General features: G+C 46.0%; 1 protein-coding gene across 1 annotated transcript; it reads left to right on the forward strand.

The window, feature by feature from the left end:
• Positions 1–7,349: 7,349 nt before the first annotated feature.
• On the forward strand, positions 7,350–13,842 carry LOC118246781 (heat shock 70 kDa protein 12A-like). The gene is given in 6 exon segments (XM_035544202.2): positions 7,350–7,422; positions 8,337–8,392; positions 8,395–8,733; positions 11,093–11,317; positions 11,654–11,825; positions 12,797–13,842. Coding segments are annotated over 6 exon segments (1,911 nt in total).
• The last annotated feature ends 3,935 nt before the right edge of the window (positions 13,843–17,777 follow it).

The raw sequence follows: 17,777 nt of genomic DNA on the forward strand, positions 1-17,777 counted from the left end.
GACCGTGCTTTGCCACGTAGGTGGTTTGTGATTTTCTGAGCATAAGGACAGGGCAGAGCTAGCACCGCAAATAAAATACGCTCAAAGTGTAAGAGCTGCGTGCTATATGATGCAGATTAAACAGCGTCCGTAAGCTGGCTTTGGCTTCACAATATAGCCCCCACAAATGTTGGTGCCAAGTCAGAGCCACCCTTGTGTTTGGCTTGTTTGTAATCTCCTGTCCAACCTGTACTAGCATACACCAGATGCAGTTGATCATCAGGGCCCTCATTGTTTTTAGGGCAGAGAAGTGACTGCTCTCCGTAGGGCATTAGTGCCAGCCACCAGCAGGTAAAGAACCCGCAGAATGACTGCAGTGGTCCTACTTCCTTTGTAAGCGGGGCTCGGCAAGGACTTGGAAGCATGGAGAGCCCACACCAGTCCCGGGGAAAGCACTATTAGCTCAACATTTTCAGCGTGTCTCAAGTTTAGGGAAATCATCCAGAGACAGTATCCCTAAAACAGAGGTGAACTTGCAGAAGGTTGCAGACAGGACATTGATGTTTCTTCTCCGGGAACTCCCACCACTCCTTGTCAGAGCCCAGTGTTAGCCCTGTGCTTTCTCACATAGCACACTCAAAGAATAATTCATCGGTGTTGTCATCCTGGCCGGGTGGTCTGTAATAGACTCTCACAACGACATCCCCTTTATTTGACTGTCCCTTAATCCTTACCCAGAGCCTCTCAACTTTGCCACTGACTTTGCCACCGCCAACTGCAAGCACCACACAGTCCATCCCCTCCTTTAAATACAGTGCCATCCCACCTCCTCGCCTGCCCTGCCTGTCCCTCCTGAGGAACCTGTAGCCATTATTGCAACACACCAGTCACAGGACTCATCCCACCAGGTTTCGCTGATGCTGATGATATGGTAGTTCTGGGACTGGGCCAAGACGTCTAGCTCATTCAGTTTATTCCTCATACTGAGTGCGCTTGTGTAGAAGCACTTCGAATGCACCTCATTGTACGCAGCACCTCGTGGAGCAGACCGAAGGACCTCACTAGCACACAGTCCCTCTGATTCTAGCACGCCATCCCTCAGCTCATCGCCGGTGGGCCTGGTTTTATTCCTCTCCCCCTTCGACTCTAGTTTAAAGCCCTATCTATCAGCCCCGCTAACTCCTGGGCAAAAATCCTCTTCCCCCTCTGAGAGAGGTGCATCTCATCTGGTGCCAGCGGGCCTGGTGGCACATATGCCTTCCCTGATCAACAAAGCCAAAGTTCTGCTGGTGGCACCAGTCTCAAAGCCACATATTGATGAGCTGAGTCTGCCCGTCAGCATTGATCCCTCCTATTGGAAAGACAGAGGCAAACACGACCCGTGCCCCTGATCCTTTAAGCAGGCGCCCCAAAGCCCTGAAGTCCCTTTTGATTGCTCTTGGACTTCTTGCTACTTCGTCATCACCAGCCTGAACAAACAGTAGCGGGTATTAGGCAGAGGGCCGTACCAGGCGAGTGACTTTCCTGGCAACGTCTCTTACCCGAGCCCCAGGGAGGCAGCAGATTTCCCTGTGGGTTGGGTCTGGCCAGCAAATTGGGCCCTCTGTCCCTTTCAGAAGGGAGTCCCCCATGACGATAACCCTTCTTTCTTTCTTGATAGAAGATGTAGCGATGCAGGGGTTACATTGCCTTGCCTTAGGCACCCCTTCCAACCGGGATGGGCTTTCGTCTACATCGCTGTTTTGACTGTCAAGTTCTAGAGCCTCGTACCTGCTAGGTAAGGCTAGTCAGGAAGGTGAGGTGGGCAGGGAGAGGGCTCGCCTACCACCCCGAGCAGAAACCTGCTGCCATTGCCCCCCTTGACCGAGGTCCCCTCCTACTGCCTGGTGGGATGGGGGAACCTTTGTCTGTTGTGTAGTGGCTGCCTGGTGGGATAGGGGAGCCTTTGTTTCTTGTGTGGCGGCCGGCTTGTGAGTCCGTCTCAGGGTGGGTAGAGTATGCTTTCACCGGTCAATTTCCCTCTCTGACTCCCTGAATTTCCCTCTCTGACTTGATTTCCTGTAATGTACCCTGTACCCTGAGCTGCACTCCAAGACAAACCTGTCTGGGATCTCATGCCTATCCATGAAAATGGAACCAAATAGGAGAACGAAAGTTTGGTCCGCCCTGCAGAAGAGTTCTGATAACCAAGGCTGGAGTACGTTTTAGTGACAGTCGCAGAAACACGTATGATTTTCCCCTCGTATATATTCTTAAAATAAAGAATCATGGTACCTGTTGCAGTTCTCCTGGAATTGTTGCTGAGCCTCAGCGTTGTCACGCCAAACTCTCTTCTCGCTGTCCCGTAGTCCACTGGGGAAGAAAGAAATGATAAGACACATTACAGTCGGTAAGAAAATGTCCGTTAAAGACCTATGAAGTGCATAAGCTAAACTTCCTCCCTCCAGTTCCTGGTCAGCTTTTAGGTTAAAAAATAATAATAAAAAAAAGCACTCTGGACCAAATCTTCTAAAGACCGTGCTTTGCCACGTAGGTGGTTTGTGATTTTCTGAGCATAAGGACAGGGCAGAGCTAGCACCGCAAATAAAATACGCTCAAAGTGTAAGAGCTGCGTGCTATATGATGCAGATTAAACAGCGTCCGTAAGCTGGCTTTGGCTTCACAATATAGCCCCCACAAATGTTGGTGCCAAGTCAGAGCCACCCTTGTGTTTGGCTTGTTTGTAATCTCCTGTCCAACCTGTACTAGCATACACCAGATGCAGTTGATCATCAGGGCCCTCATTGTTTTTAGGGCAGAGAAGTGACTGCTCTCCGTAGGGCATTAGTGCCAGCCACCAGCAGGTAAAGAACCCGCAGAATGACTGCAGTGGTCCTACTTCCTTTGTAAGCGGGGCTCGGCAAGGACTTGGAAGCATGGAGAGCCCACACCAGTCCCGGGGAAAGCACTATTAGCTCAACATTTTCAGCGTGTCTCAAGTTTAGGGAAATCATCCAGAGACAGTATCCCTAAAACAGAGGTGAACTTGCAGAAGGTTGCAGACAGGACATTGATGTTTCTTCTCCGGGAACTCTCACCACTCCTTGTCAGAGCCCAGTGTTAGCCCTGTGCTTTCTCACATAGCACACTCAAAGAATAATTCATCGGTGTTGTCATCCTGGCCGGGTGGTCTGTAATAGACTCTCACAACGACATCCCCTTTATTTGACTGTCCCTTAATCCTTACCCAGAGCCTCTCAACTTTGCCACTGACTTTGCCACCGCCAACTGCAAGCACCACACAGTCCATCCCCTCCTTTAAATACAGTGCCATCCCACCTCCTCGCCTGCCCTGCCTGTCCCTCCTGAGGAACCTGTAGCCATTATTGCAACACACCAGTCACAGGACTCATCCCACCAGGTTTCGCTGATGCTGATGATATGGTAGTTCTGGGACTGGGCCAAGACGTCTAGCTCATTCAGTTTATTCCTCATACTGAGTGCGCTTGTGTAGAAGCACTTCGAATGCACCTCATTGTACGCAGCACCTCGTGGAGCAGACCGAAGGACCTCACTAGCACACAGTCCCTCTGATTCTAGCACGCCATCCCTCAGCTCATCGCCGGTGGGCCTGGTTTTATTCCTCTCCCCCTTCGACTCTAGTTTAAAGCCCTATCTATCAGCCCCGCTAACTCCTGGGCAAAAATCCTCTTCCCCCTCTGAGAGAGGTGCATCTCATCTGGTGCCAGTGGGCCTGGTGTCGCATATGCCTTCCCTGATCAACAAAGCCAAAGTTCTGCTGGTGGCACCAGTCTCAAAGCCACATATTGATGAGCTGAGTCTGCCCGTCAGCATTGATCCCTCCTATTGGAAAGACAGAGGCAAACGCGACCCGTGCCCCTGATCCTTTAAGCAGGCGCCCCAAAGCCCTGAAGTCCCTTTTGATTGCTCTTGCTACTTTGTCATCACCAGCCTGAACAAACAGTAGCGGGTATTAGGCAGAGGGCCGTACCAGGCGAGTGACTTTCCTGGCAACGTCTCTTACCCGAGCCCCAGGGAGGCAGCAGATTTCCCTGTGGGTTGGGTCTGGCCAGCAAATTGGGCCCTCTGTCCCTTTCAGAAGGGAGTCCCCCATGACGATAACCCTTCTTTCTTTCTTGATAGAAGATGTAGCGATGCAGGGGTTACATTGCCTTGCCTTAGGCACCCCTTCCAACCGGGATGGGCTTTCGTCTACATCGCTGTTTTGACTGTCAAGTTCTAGAGCCTCGTACCTGCTAGGTAAGGCTAGTCAGGAAGGTGAGGTGGGCAGGGAGAGGGCTCGCCTACCACCCCGAGCAGAAACCTGCTGCCATTGCCCCCCTTGACCGAGGTCCCCTCCTACTGCCTGGTGGGATGGGGGAACCTTTGTCTGTTGTGTAGTGGCTGCCTGGTGGGATAGGGGAGCCTTTGTTTCTTGTGTGGCGGCCGGCTTGTGAGTCCGTCTCAGGGTGGGTAGAGTATGCTTTCACCGGTCAATTTCCCTCTCTGACTCCCTGAATTTCCCTCTCTGACTTGATTTCCTGTAATGTACCCTGTACCCTGAGCTGCACTCCAAGACAAACCTGTCTGGGATCTCATGCCTATCCATGAAAATGGAACCAAATAGGAGAACGAAAGTTTGGTCCGCCCTGCAGAAGAGTTCTGATAACCAAGGCTGGAGTACGTTTTAGTGACAGTCGCAGAAACACGTATGATTTTCCCCTCGTATATATTCTTAAAATAAAGAATCATGGTACCTGTTGCAGTTCTCCTGGAATTGTTGCTGAGCCTCAGCGTTGTCACGCCAAACTCTCTTCTCGCTGTCCCGTAGTCCACTGGGGAAGAAAGAAATGATAAGACACATTACAGTCGGTAAGAAAATGTCCGTTAAAGACCTATGAAGTGCATAAGCTAAACTTCCTCCCTCCAGTTCCTGGTCAGCTTTTAGGTTAAAAAATAATAATAAAAAAAAGCACTCTGGACCAAATCTTCTAAAGACCGTGCTTTGCCACGTAGGTGGTTTGTGATTTTCTGAGCATAAGGACAGGGCAGAGCTAGCACCGCAAATAAAATACGCTCAAAGTGTAAGAGCTGCGTGCTATATGATGCAGATTAAACAGCGTCCGTAAGCTGGCTTTGGCTTCACAATATAGCCCCCACAAATGTTGGTGCCAAGTCAGAGCCACCCTTGTGTTTGGCTTGTTTGTAATCTCCTGTCCAACCTGTACTAGCATACACCAGATGCAGTTGATCATCAGGGCCCTCATTGTTTTTAGGGCAGAGAAGTGACTGCTCTCCGTAGGGCATTAGTGCCAGCCACCAGCAGGTAAAGAACCCGCAGAATGACTGCAGTGGTCCTACTTCCTTTGTAAGCGGGGCTCGGCAAGGACTTGGAAGCATGGAGAGCCCACACCAGTCCCGGGGAAAGCACTATTAGCTCAACATTTTCAGCGTGTCTCAAGTTTAGGGAAATCATCCAGAGACAGTATCCCTAAAACAGAGGTGAACTTGCAGAAGGTTGCAGACAGGACATTGATGTTTCTTCTCCGGGAACTCTCACCACTCCTTGTCAGAGCCCAGTGTTAGCCCTGTGCTTTCTCACATAGCACACTCCTGCCAGACTGAGTACAGAAGGAAAAGGTGTGACAAAAGACATCTGCAGGTTAGGGAGGAACAGATTTTGCAGAACTGGTAGAGAAATCAAGTGAGAAGGCTGGAAAGGTGAGGGAGCTAGGGAGAGCAAGCACGCCAGACAGTTGTGGTGTAGGGAGTGGGAACAGTGTCCCAACAGTATGCACCAGCTCTCCAACCCGCAGCTACAGGTGGCCTCTTGCATCACATTTTTCAGGCTTAGCACAGTTATTCTTGTTGAGGCATGCCCAAAGGACTTTCTTGCAGGTCTCTGTCAAGAAGGAGGCCTTGTCTGCCGGGGCATACCCAGGCCTTTTCTTGCCAAAAGAGGAATGTGGTCAAATCCTCCGCTGGGTTTCTGTCCCACAGAGAGCTCCCTCAGAGGTATGAGGAACGGCTATGCCTTCCCTGGCTCCAGCGCCAAAGGCTGTGGGGGAATGCTCTTCCTGTGTGAGCATTGCTATGTAAACACCAAGTATATGGTTCCCAGACACCCCTGCACAAACCTGTACAGTAATATTCCCAAGTAGCTGTCAGCAATGCTAGAGCCTGCCTTGGTCTGCGGGTCCTTTGCTTCTGCTACTGAAGGCGCGGTGGGTAGTTGAGGGAATTGAACACTCTTTTGAAAGAAGAAACCCAGGACACATATGGGCACCATGAAAACTTGTGCCCAAAACTGTGCTGTCACAAGAAACCTTTTATTGCTTGCTTGTTTGCTTTCCTTCCTTTTATGGCTAATCTGTGGTTAATTTTAGGACACAGACATTAACATTTTAGGGTTAATGTCTGTGTCCCAGCCCATGCATGCCACAGCTGGGCTGTGCAGGGGATGGCACTAGGCCAGGAACTAGCTGTGTTGTATTTTTCTTGGTGGCACTGCCAGCCTCAACAAGCTGGACTATGGTCTTAGGGTAGGTAACAGTCCACATGGATCTGCTTTTATCTCTGTAAAAAGTCCTCAAGTTTCCCTTCCAGCCAAAGACGTGATTATTGTCCTAACACCCCTTGCCATAGAAGCTGGGAACGTGAAGGACAATGGTGGAACTGCAGGGGTCCATAACTCTGGACCACCAGAATGAGGATATAGAAGATATTTTCTGCTTGCCAGACTCACCTAAGGTCTTTTTTCACCTTTATCCTTTCTGTCACATTGAGATGTAAGGCCTCTGTCCCTGAAGTCATGTTTCCACAGGCTGATTTTTGCCGTGAGCCATTTAATATTTCTCTGTGGAAAAAAAGGAAAGGAAATTCTTAAAATGAAGGGGAAAAAAAAGATCACATACTCTAAAGAGGTACCTTATAAAAGACAGCCAGCCTCATGAGCAGATACTCCATGGCTACATCCATGACAGTGAATAGATCAGAGCCAGGGTACAGGCTCCAGGGCATATGATGGCACAGCACATTCCTGGATGCAGTTTTGGCAGAAGTGAGCTAGCCCTCTCCCACATGATGCCTAGCACAGTTCAGGGGACTGTACAGGCCAGGGTTTCCTAAAAATAGGTGGAGGATTTGAGCAATCATTAGGGCTGGATGAAGTGGGCAGGATAAAGGGAGACCTCCCAGAAAAGAAACAAAACCCAGAACTGTAGAGTGTGGGGAACAACAAATGCAGGTGGCTGGTGTGCTGAAATCAACTTCGTACGGTATGTGTTGTTTTTGTTTTTAATAGAGAAGAACAAAGCAATATGTTCTCAAGGTGATTTTCATTTCTAACCCGCTCTGTGCCCCGTTTCCCGATGAGAACCCCAAACATCAACTACTATCGCAAAGGCAATCCCAGGTTCAGGTGCTTCTGCAGCTCAGATACAGGTAGAGCAGACAGCAAGGTCCTTCCCACAGCAAGGCAGCATCAGGGGAAGCCTATGCATCACTTTATGCTGATCCACATCTACATGATATCTGCAAGGGGCTGTCCTGCCCCTCTCTCCCAGGACTTCCCCATTTCTCTCCTGCTGAAATGGATTTTGGATTTGTTTACTTGAATGGCTTGGTTTTCAGCCAGATCACTTGATTTACAGCCTTTAACTGAGGATACCTTTTTTTTTTTTTTTTTTTTTTGAATTTGAGCTCAACATTTCAGTATAAAATCTGCATTTAAGTCAGCCTTTCCCCTGAAAACAAAGGAGCACAGAGAGGGAGCCCCTGAAGTCTAGGATCTATTACACTGTTTATACTGTTCTTTCCAATTTCTTTTCCTTTCACATGCATTCAAGGTGTGCCTTATACTTCAGAGCTGAATTTGATCACAGGGGATTGACTGACCCTGTGACTCCACAGGGAAGCTCCACAGGACAGGAGGTAGGAAACAGAACTGTTTGAAATAATTCAGTCAGGAAATGTTTGAAGTTCCCTTCCTGCAAGCCCCCAGACCTACTAGGTATAAATTTAAACTAGAAGTCTAAAGTGTAAGTTTAGCCAGAGACAACCCCTGTGCAACATACCTGTCAACTTCTGAAGTCCCCTCTATATGATAAGTATCCATATACTCTCCATGCATCCTGATTTGGCTGTTGGAAAAAATGCCAGGTCGATACTTGAGTTTACAGGAGGAGAAAATATTTGCCCACATGAATGGCAGCACTGTGCCCCTAGGAGAGCAGAGAGCAAATGCAAGTGCCAGGGACTTTCTTGCTTACATACTTTGAGTTTCAGCCCTTCTTTTTACAAGAAAGGGTGCTCTTTCCTTTCGTTGATATCAGAATCTCCCTCCAGCCAATAGACAGGGTGGGGGTGGCTTCATGCTGCAGTAGCAGCCAGAGCAGGTTCAATTTCATCCCAATCCCGTATATTTATTCCTGTGTAACCCCAGAGCTGTGCTTGTTTGTGCTGCTGTCAGACATGGCCAGCGATTCAGTCTTTGTCGTTGCTATAGATTTTGGCACGTCCTACAGCGGGTACTGTTTTTCCCTTGCTTCAGGTACAGACCAAATCCGCCAGGTGTTCTGGGGAACAGAGCATGGTCTCAAGACCCCGAAGACACCCACATGCATCTTGTTTGACCAGAAGCAGGAGTTCAGGAAATTTGGCTATGATGCTATGATGAAGTACAAGAGCCTGCCCTCCAGCGAAGCTGACAAGTGGTACTTCTTCCAGAACTTCAAGATGATACTGTACAACATGGTATGTAGAGTGGTTACTGCTAATGCAAGTCAGAGTTATTTTGTTTATTTGAGGGGTGTGGGTTAAAGGAATTGGTGAAGGGGACAGAGTAATCTGGCTGGCCAAGATAAATGAACAGAAGTCAAAGGGCATTTTGATAAACAGAAGAGGAAATGATATACATTCTTAATTAGCTGAGGGCTTCACGAGACTGCAGATCCCGTTGAAGCCAAATACTTGTTCATAACAAAAAACTGCCCTGCTCTAGAACTTAGCAGAGAAACTAACCTCTCTCTGGAACTTTCTACCTCAGTCTTGTACATAAAACAAAAGAAGTTTCTTGTAATTCAAGATGGGTTGACCCAGGGTCAGCTTGTCTATCCCTCCCCCAAAGGAATGTGCTCAAGCCATTTTTATGGGTGTCTGTCTGTCTTTCAAGCAAGTAGTAGTTATCGTTTTTCTCCGAAGGCTCTGTGCTAGTTCAGAATTCTTCATGGCTTTTTCTGGTATGGTTTGTTCAACCAAACATCATGCTACCTCAGGGCTTCCTTGTCTGTGCTCTGGGGTCCCACAGGACCTCCCACAGGTCTTCCACCTTTTTCTGCTTTTTGCCTATTGAGATTAACTTTTTCTAAGTGTCACCATCTACTTTTATTAGTTCACTTTGGCTCTGTGCTTTTCATTTTACTTTGTATGCCCTCAACATTAGTGTTTCTCCACTGTGAGTGTTTGCACAAGGTCTTTCTTACTACTTGATGTGTGCTTGCTACTAACCCAGAGCACAGAGTCAGCCCCAGATAAAGTCCCTTGTCTGCTTTTTAGCATTCTCCAGTGCTAAGCAATGAGTGCTGATCCAGGTGTGGGGGAGGTGGGAGGCCGCTGTAAGGACTTTCCTCCCCAGGAAAGGTGTGAACGATGTGGTCTGACATATTGTCACCCGTAGAGTGATAGGCTCTCACTCACTTTTGGGGCAGGGCGTTTGGAGAGATATTTTAGTTAAAGCCCATTTCTCTGCACCCACAGAGTGAGTGGTTAAGGGAAATTTCATCAGAAAGAGACAAGAGAGGGAAACAACAGTTCCCAGACACCTACCTTGTTATTTCTGAATCTCCACAGAAAGTGCCCGTGGAGAATACGCGTCACCTTCTGTTGACTGAGCCAGGAACAGTGGCAGGAAATGAGTTTATAAGTAAAAATGAACAAAGATTGCTTTTCTTTCCAGTGGCTGCACAGCACCTTTTCTGGTTATTATATCTGGGCAGACCCTGGACCTGCCTACTTACCTCCATTGGCTGTAAAGGGTCCCAAGTTGACGGAGTTGATTATCCAGCTGATGATTGTTCTGATTTAGGGCCATCTTTCATAGAATCATAGACTCATTTAGGTTGGAAAAGACCTTTAAGACCATCTGGAGATGTTCAAGGCCCGTCTGGACGCCTACCTGGGCAACCTGCTGTAGGGAACCTGCTTTGGCAGGTTGATCTCTTGACCCGATGATCTCTTGAGGTCCCTTCCAACCCCTACAATTCTGTGATTCTGTGTGTGTGATCTGGTCCACCCTTTAACCTAGCACTGCTGAGTCCACCATTAAACCATGTCCCTAAGCTCTACATCTACATGTTTTTTGAAGACCTCTAGGGATGGTGACACAACTACTTCCCTGGGCAGCCTGCTTGAGCCATCTTTGATGGCTGCTGAAGCAGAACAAAGAGAAACATGTGGTAAAGGCTGGCTTACAAAACTTCTTTGGATACAGGCAACAATTTCCACATTCCTAGACAGAGCAGGGAAGCAGGAACTGATGGAGGAAGTTTGGGGCTCCTGGAAGAGACCGAGAAAAGTGTCAGAGCAGCCATCTGCCTCAGGTTTCACATATACCCAGGCAGACACATAAGCCCATAAACCAAGAGGACACATTACAGATAAACTGTATTAGACAGATATTTGTCTGTATATTTTTCCAGTATATAGTTTGTTAACTGCATACACAGGAGCATAGGAGCAACCTGAAGTCACTGTACATATGTCTGGGAAATGTAGGATGATGTCACATAGAAAGTACAATTATCCCCACTATTGTTCAGGAGGATCAATAGGGTCTTTATAAAATTTGGAACATGAGAAACAGTTGACTTATCAACCACACCAGTATTTTGCCTATTGAAATATAATAGGTAAGCAGTTTGGTAGCTGACCTGTGTCTATTAGACTTCAGTTTAGATACATAATGAAGCCATTTGGGGGAATTTACTGAGATTTGGAGACAGGACCTCCTTCTATAGCATGTTCTGTGCAGTGCTCAGTGTAAAGAGGACAGGACTGTTACTGAGACTTCCACATTTAACCCCGAGACATTTTTACTGTTTTCTCTCAATTGTAGAAGGTCACTTCTGACATGGAGATAGAAGCAAGCAATGGAAAGACACTTCCTGCACTTATGGTCTTTGCTGAAAGCCTACGCTACATGAAGCAACATGCCCTGAACACTGTCCAAGAGGCCTCTTTCCACACTGTTTGTGACCCCCAGGAGATCACCTGGGTCATTACTGTCCCGGCCATATGGAGTGCAGCTGCCAGGCAGTTCATGCGGCTGGCAGCAATAGAGGTAAACGCAGTGGTTATCCCACTTCCTCAGATTATCTTCTCAGATTTCTTCACCTATCAAGGAAGAGGAAATGTTCTTTTTTTAAACAACCTGCATTTCTAATTTCTATCCATCAGGGAGATGAATCTCCCATGATATGTGTGTAGGGGGATGTCCTGAGCTGGAAGTAACAACTGCTCTGCCCCTTCCCCTGCCACTGCCTAGAAATGAGCCCACAGAGATCAGTGGTGCAAGAAGCATTACTCCAGTGTGGGTGAGAACAGCCTCACTAGCGGATAGTGTTCATGCAGCAATCTTGCCACCTTTCCTGAACTGACACTTCTCTTGTGATTTTAGGCAGGACTCATCTCTGACATGATTTCTGAGAAGCTGATTATTGCCCTGGAGCCAGAGGCTGCATCACTCTGGTGCAAACAGCTTCCACAACAAGGGTTTATCGTAGAGGCCAGTGACAAGACAAAGTTTGAAGACTCCCCTGGGATCCAGTATATTGTTGTTGACTGTGGAGGTAAAATTTTCCTTGTTCAACAGGTACAATCTTTGCTGGGTGCGGAGTGTGGCTGTTTTGCCATGTCTAACACAGAGGGCCCCAAAGGACTGCAGAGCAGTCCCAGAGCTTGAGCAGTCCCAGAGCTTGAACTCCACTACTGTGATTGTCACGGTATTTTTATTTTTATTTTTATTTTTATTTTTATTTTTATTTTTATTTTTATTTTTATTTTTATTTTTATTTTTATTTTTATTTTTATTTTTATTTTTATTTTTATTTTTATTTCTTTCTTCATGAGATCCCATGGGCAGGCAGCAAAATGGAAAGAAAGGACAGGTCTTCTAAAGGCTTGATCCATGGCAAATGTAGGTCAATGAGCATCTGATGTCTTCCAGCACTTCAGGCCAGCCAGGCGCTGCACAAGCTCCTGCCATCATGCCAGATCAGCCTGCTCCCTGTTCCAGCACTGACCACTGATGCACACCCACACGCTGTTGAGTAGCTTCCTCTATAGGAGCAAGTGCAGCGCCCAGTGAACTGGCCAAAGTGATTAACTAGTAGGTCCTGTAGAGTAAATAATTAAGAATAGTTGATAGAGCACCACTTAGTAATTTCTGTTGTTTTCTGTGGGAGTTTTTTAGAGTGACATGAATTTACTACCAAGAGCACTCTGGTGATTGCAAACAAATACTGACAAAGTATCAAGAGCACCACAGGTTTCTCAGAGTCTCACCACCACTGTTCATTTTAACTCAGAGCTTGTATAACAAAAGGCAAGAGTCAACTTAAATTTAGTGCTTAAATTTAGGAAATCTAAAGGCATACAGGCAATAGAGAAGGAGAGCGGATGTGAAAAAGAAAACAGCAGAAAAGCACACCTGAGACCCAGGAGTTCAGAAAGTAAGACTATATTCAGTGAAAAGTAAGGATCTCATGTAATTCAGAGAGACCATCTAACTTCATTTGTCTTTGCGTATGTGTCTGTGTAGGTGGCACAATAGACATCACAGTACATGAGATCCAAGAAAACCATTATCTGAAGGAGTTACACAAGGTATCTGGAGGTGGATGGGGAGGCAACAGAGTGGATGAAAACTTCAGTGCATTCCTCAGAGAAATATTTGACAATGGTGTATGGGATAAATATGTAAAGAACCACCCTACCGAATTACAACATATGATGTACAACTTCAGTCTACAGAAATGCTCTGCCAGCAGGGAGGCAGTCTACATACGTTGCTACTACAACTTGACAAGAGTGGCAGAAAGCAGGAAGGAGATCTCTGAGTTCTTCAAAAAAGTCACAGGAGCTGTATGGTGTGATGGGATGATCATGATTACATATGAGAAAATGAAGAGCTTTTTTGAATACAGTATCAAAAATATTGTTGGTACTTTGAGGGAAATCCTTGGCAAGCCTGAGATGGCCAAGGTACAGTATATTTTACTTGTGGGAGGTTTTTCGACTAGCATCATCTTGAGGGATGCAATCCATCAGGCTTTTAGCAAGAAGTATCATATCCTTTGTCCCATGGAGGCCCAAGCTGCTGTTGCAAAAGGGGCTGTTTTATTTGGAGTCAATCCAAAAATCATTGCCTCAAGAATCAGTGCTCGGACATATGGCGTAAAAGTATGCACAAGATTTGATGCTGCTATCCACGACTTTTGTAAACGATTTGTCTCAAAAGCTGATGGGCTTGTTTATTGCAAAGATATCTTCAAGAAATTGGTGGGAATTGAGGAGTCAGTGAATATAAATGAAGTTGCCGAATATATTTTCAGTCCAGTAGAACCAGATCAGACAAGTGTATGCTTTGCTTTCTACTCCACAGAAAAGCAGTGTCCTCAGTATGTAGATGAGGAAGGGATGGAACTGCTTGGCTCATGCACAGTACCAACGCCAGACACAAGTCTGGGGAAGAAACGCAAACTGAGGCTGGATGTTAAATTTGGGCTTACTGAATTTAAAGCCACAGCTACAGACATTACTTCCAAACAAAGTCGGACAATTGTGATAGATTTTTTAACTGTGTAAATGCTTGGTTCTTAGAGCAGCAGAGACAACAAATTCAAGGGACAGCCTAAGCGGTAGGTACCAACTACTACAATGGAAAAGGCAAATGGACCATAAAGGTTATTAGCCATTCTTAATTTGAAATCAGGTCTCTTTATCTGGAGTCCAGGTTTAATTCTGCCAGGGGTGACATTTAAATGGGTTAGAGTTTTCTTCAGAACATCACTTAGAAATATGTTATGTATAATTAAGGGGCTTTTGTCCCAGTCAAAAGTACTATGTGAAGCAGTAATTCAGTGACGTCTGGGAGCTAGTATCCAAAACCTATGTGAGTGTTGTGTTTCCATTAAACCATTTGGTGGTTTTATCTCATTGACTGGGCAGATACTACTGCTAGATTGTAATATTATGGATATGAATAGTGCTTATACAGTTGCCTGAGCCCTTCTGTCCAGCTGAAGATACTCCCTATATCACTGACTTGGGCTTAATGTTTTCTATTTCCATAAAAGCTCATTTCTTTGCCTCCTGTCTAGAGCACCTGTGAGCAGGCTCAGCAAAATGTGGCCTGTGTGAATCCAAATTTGTCCAAGAAAAGGATGTAATAATGAAGTGTGCTGGGTCTGTCTGGGATGCAGTTAACTTTCTTCATGACTCTAATGTTTGTGTTTGTAACTTTACCAAAATTCTAGAATGTGATTTTAATTACTCAGCTCCTGTCACCTCTTACCAACTTATTACACCCAATTACACTTTACTTCATGATCTGCTGCCTACTATTATTGGAATGAACCTTACCCTGGTGAAGAAATTGCAGTTATATGAAGACTTGAAGCTGTTGATGAAACAAGTTTGAGAAAATGGACAAAAGACTGTCCATCATGATATAGAAGAAATACACCGAGTGATGGAAAGAGTAAAGAAAGATGAACAGCACCGTTGGTGGGACACTTTGTTTGGATGGTCGCCAACTGCCACAGGAATCTTCAACAAGATGTTTCACCCTGTTGTTGTTTGGTTAATACTCACTGCATTATGCTTTATACTAACAATTAGTTTGTATGTTAAACTCTGGACTGTGATGAAACGTTTAGTATCCTTACACGAAATACATACACTCAATAATCCTCATCCCGAGAATGTATGTGATATACCCGATACATTTCAAATGTCATGAAGCTTGAGTGACTATAGTCATGGGGTGGATTATACTTCCTCGAGCAGGAAGTCCTGCCTACATAGCAACAAGTCCACTACCCAATCAGGCCTTAAAACTGTTATTGTATATGTGTGTGCTAAGGATATAGCTTCTCTGCCTAATGCTGAACTGTCCCCGTGTAAATATTCAGTCAGATACACTGAATTAAAAATCAGCATTGGAATCTATGTTAGCTGCAATGACTGTGTTAGAACCACTGCTATCCATTTACTTAATGCTTGTCAGCCATTAGAACAGGATTCAGAGGTTTAATCTGTAAATATGTTATGCCTCATGGTGTATAAAAGCTGAACTATTTTGAATACAATACATGTGTTTTCATGTTTACAATCTTAAATGCACATTAAAAATACTCACAGCAGAAACCTGAGTAGATTTCTATAGAGTGAGATGATATTTTTCTGTAAAATACATAAGGACTATTCTGGGTGGCTAAGGTCCACACGGTTTGCACATTCCCCATGCCATTATTTTTGTCCCTCTTGCTCCCAGTCTGGCAGTGGTTGGTCCCCAGACCAAACCTGTTTCAAGTCTGTCTGTGCCACTGGAGAGAGAAAAGGAGAATTTAAGACAGAGCACTCTGTATTTTTCTTGCCCTTTTGAATTTGCGCTTTCGCCAGTGCAAAGTACGACACAGCTCCACTCAAGTCCACAGTGCTCAATGTAGGAGGGAACTGCCAGACACACCTGCAATACTAACGAAAGCAATGTGGAGATTATAAGGTGCTTCCCCGTGCAGGACTATATTTTTTCATAGCTATTTTTTGCTTCCTTCTTCCTTTTACCATGACTGTGACGTTTCCATTAAGTTCAGGTTAGACATTAGGAGAAACCCAATGCATTGGGAGAGAATTAAACTCAACAGCTGCAGGTTTGTTGCTTCCTCTACAACCTGCCGTGCACTCAGGGTCTGTTAACCAATGGTCCCACTGTCGCATTAAAGGGGACTTACCAGAGTCCAGTGTTTGCCTGTTTCAGAGCCCTGCTAAGGGCATTCACTGGAACAGTTTCACAAAGTTGAAAGTATTTGCAGTCCAACGTTTGCCTGTTTCAGAGAACTGCCAAGGACTTTCACTGAGACAGTTTTACAAAGTTGAACGTATTTAATAAGGAGACAGATATAACAGATTAGGAATTGCCATTAATAAATACACTTACTGCAATAGCACTAATATATAACAATAGTGCTAGCAAAATGGTATCCTGGGTATCCCTCACCACAGTGTGAAGGTGAAGAGCTTACCAAGAAGGCATCCCTGTCTTGGTGGAGGAGAAAGGGCACAGCCTCTTCTAGGTTTCCAATTTCTTCTTTTCTTCCCAGCTCTTCTTTTTTCCTCACTCCAACTTGATCTTCACTTCTTTTTTCTTCCTTCTTCCCTTTTTTTTTCTTTCTTCTTCTGTTTTGTTTTGTTGTTGTTGTTGTTGGTTGCCTTTTTCTTTTTTTTTCACACTAACTCCTAACACTTTAATATCCTAACCTTATCTGTTCCCTCCCTGCAGTGACATTTTGCATTATTTGGGTGCAGAGTTGAGTACTATAGTCATATATGTTTAGCATGTACTCCTCTAAGCTCATTAACATATTCAGGGTTGTGAACTTTAATATTCATTTTACACCTAATGAAGCAAAACATTTCACTTGGGCACCGTGGCCCTCAGGGTTCTCTTCTGCCGCCAAAACAGGGCTGTCCCACCACCACAAGACTCCCTCCTTCAGCAACCTCTCATACCAAGCTTGAGGAGCTCCATCCACAAAGGTTGTTTAAGAGATGAACAGGAGCAAGCTGCTCAATGCCCCTTGGCACAAGGTCAATGCTGATCAGTAATGCTACCAAATCTGACTGTTCTCCACACCCACAGGATAATCTTTACCACACATCCAAGTCAGGGCCGGTGAGTGCTCTTTGCTTCTGGGTGTGGGTTGTGTGCAGACAGCTGGTGAACCGACATATCAGTCCCTCCATGGCACCATGGGCAGGGCAGTTATGGGCAGCCATAATGGGGACCATGATCCAGACATGGCTGTTGGGGCAAGAAGGGCAGCAGCACAGCCCCAAGGATACGCTTCGGTTCAGTTTTCTCCTTGGCTACTGGCCCCCTTATGCCATTACACTCCTAGTGTCTTAGTGGGCATCAACATTCCCATTATTTGGAGAAAGAATTCTCTTCGCTTGTCTTTTTGAATTCCTCAGATATGTATTGTATTTATCGAGCTGGGGATTAACTGCTGTTCCATAATAAAGTGACTTATTGATCTTAAACATGAAACTTAACATAGCAGATGACCAACTTTAAAGGAGGATCAAACACGGACAGTCTCGCAGCTCTCATGGCCTAGCCATCAATAAGCTCTGCAGGGAGAGTCCCTGCTGCCAGAGCCTGAAGGAGCGGACGGCCAGAAGACGACACATGCATCTGCCTCCAGCCCCGTGTACCCCCACGGGGCCATGGAGCCTGCCAGCTGGCTGCTGTCTAAGCCAGATGTTTCTCAGAAACTGAAAGGGAAGCAAGCCCGCTGTGCAGAACCGCCACCATCGCGCTGTGCTGCGCTGCGCTGCACCAGGAGGCAGGCCTGCTGCTTTGCTGGCAGGAGAAAGCTGGGCCACGAGCACCCACCCCACACTCTGCTCTCCTCCAAAGGCTCTGGGCTGTCCCCATTGGAACCCTTCCTTTTGGCTCTGTGGAGTAATTGCCTAAGGCGAGTAGGAAAAATAAACTAATATTCACATTTTAAAGA

The sequence above is a fragment of the Cygnus atratus genome, chromosome 1 (genome assembly GCF_013377495.2).
Source record: "Cygnus atratus isolate AKBS03 ecotype Queensland, Australia chromosome 1, CAtr_DNAZoo_HiC_assembly, whole genome shotgun sequence".
NCBI classification, from domain to species: Eukaryota; Metazoa; Chordata; class Aves; order Anseriformes; family Anatidae; genus Cygnus; species Cygnus atratus.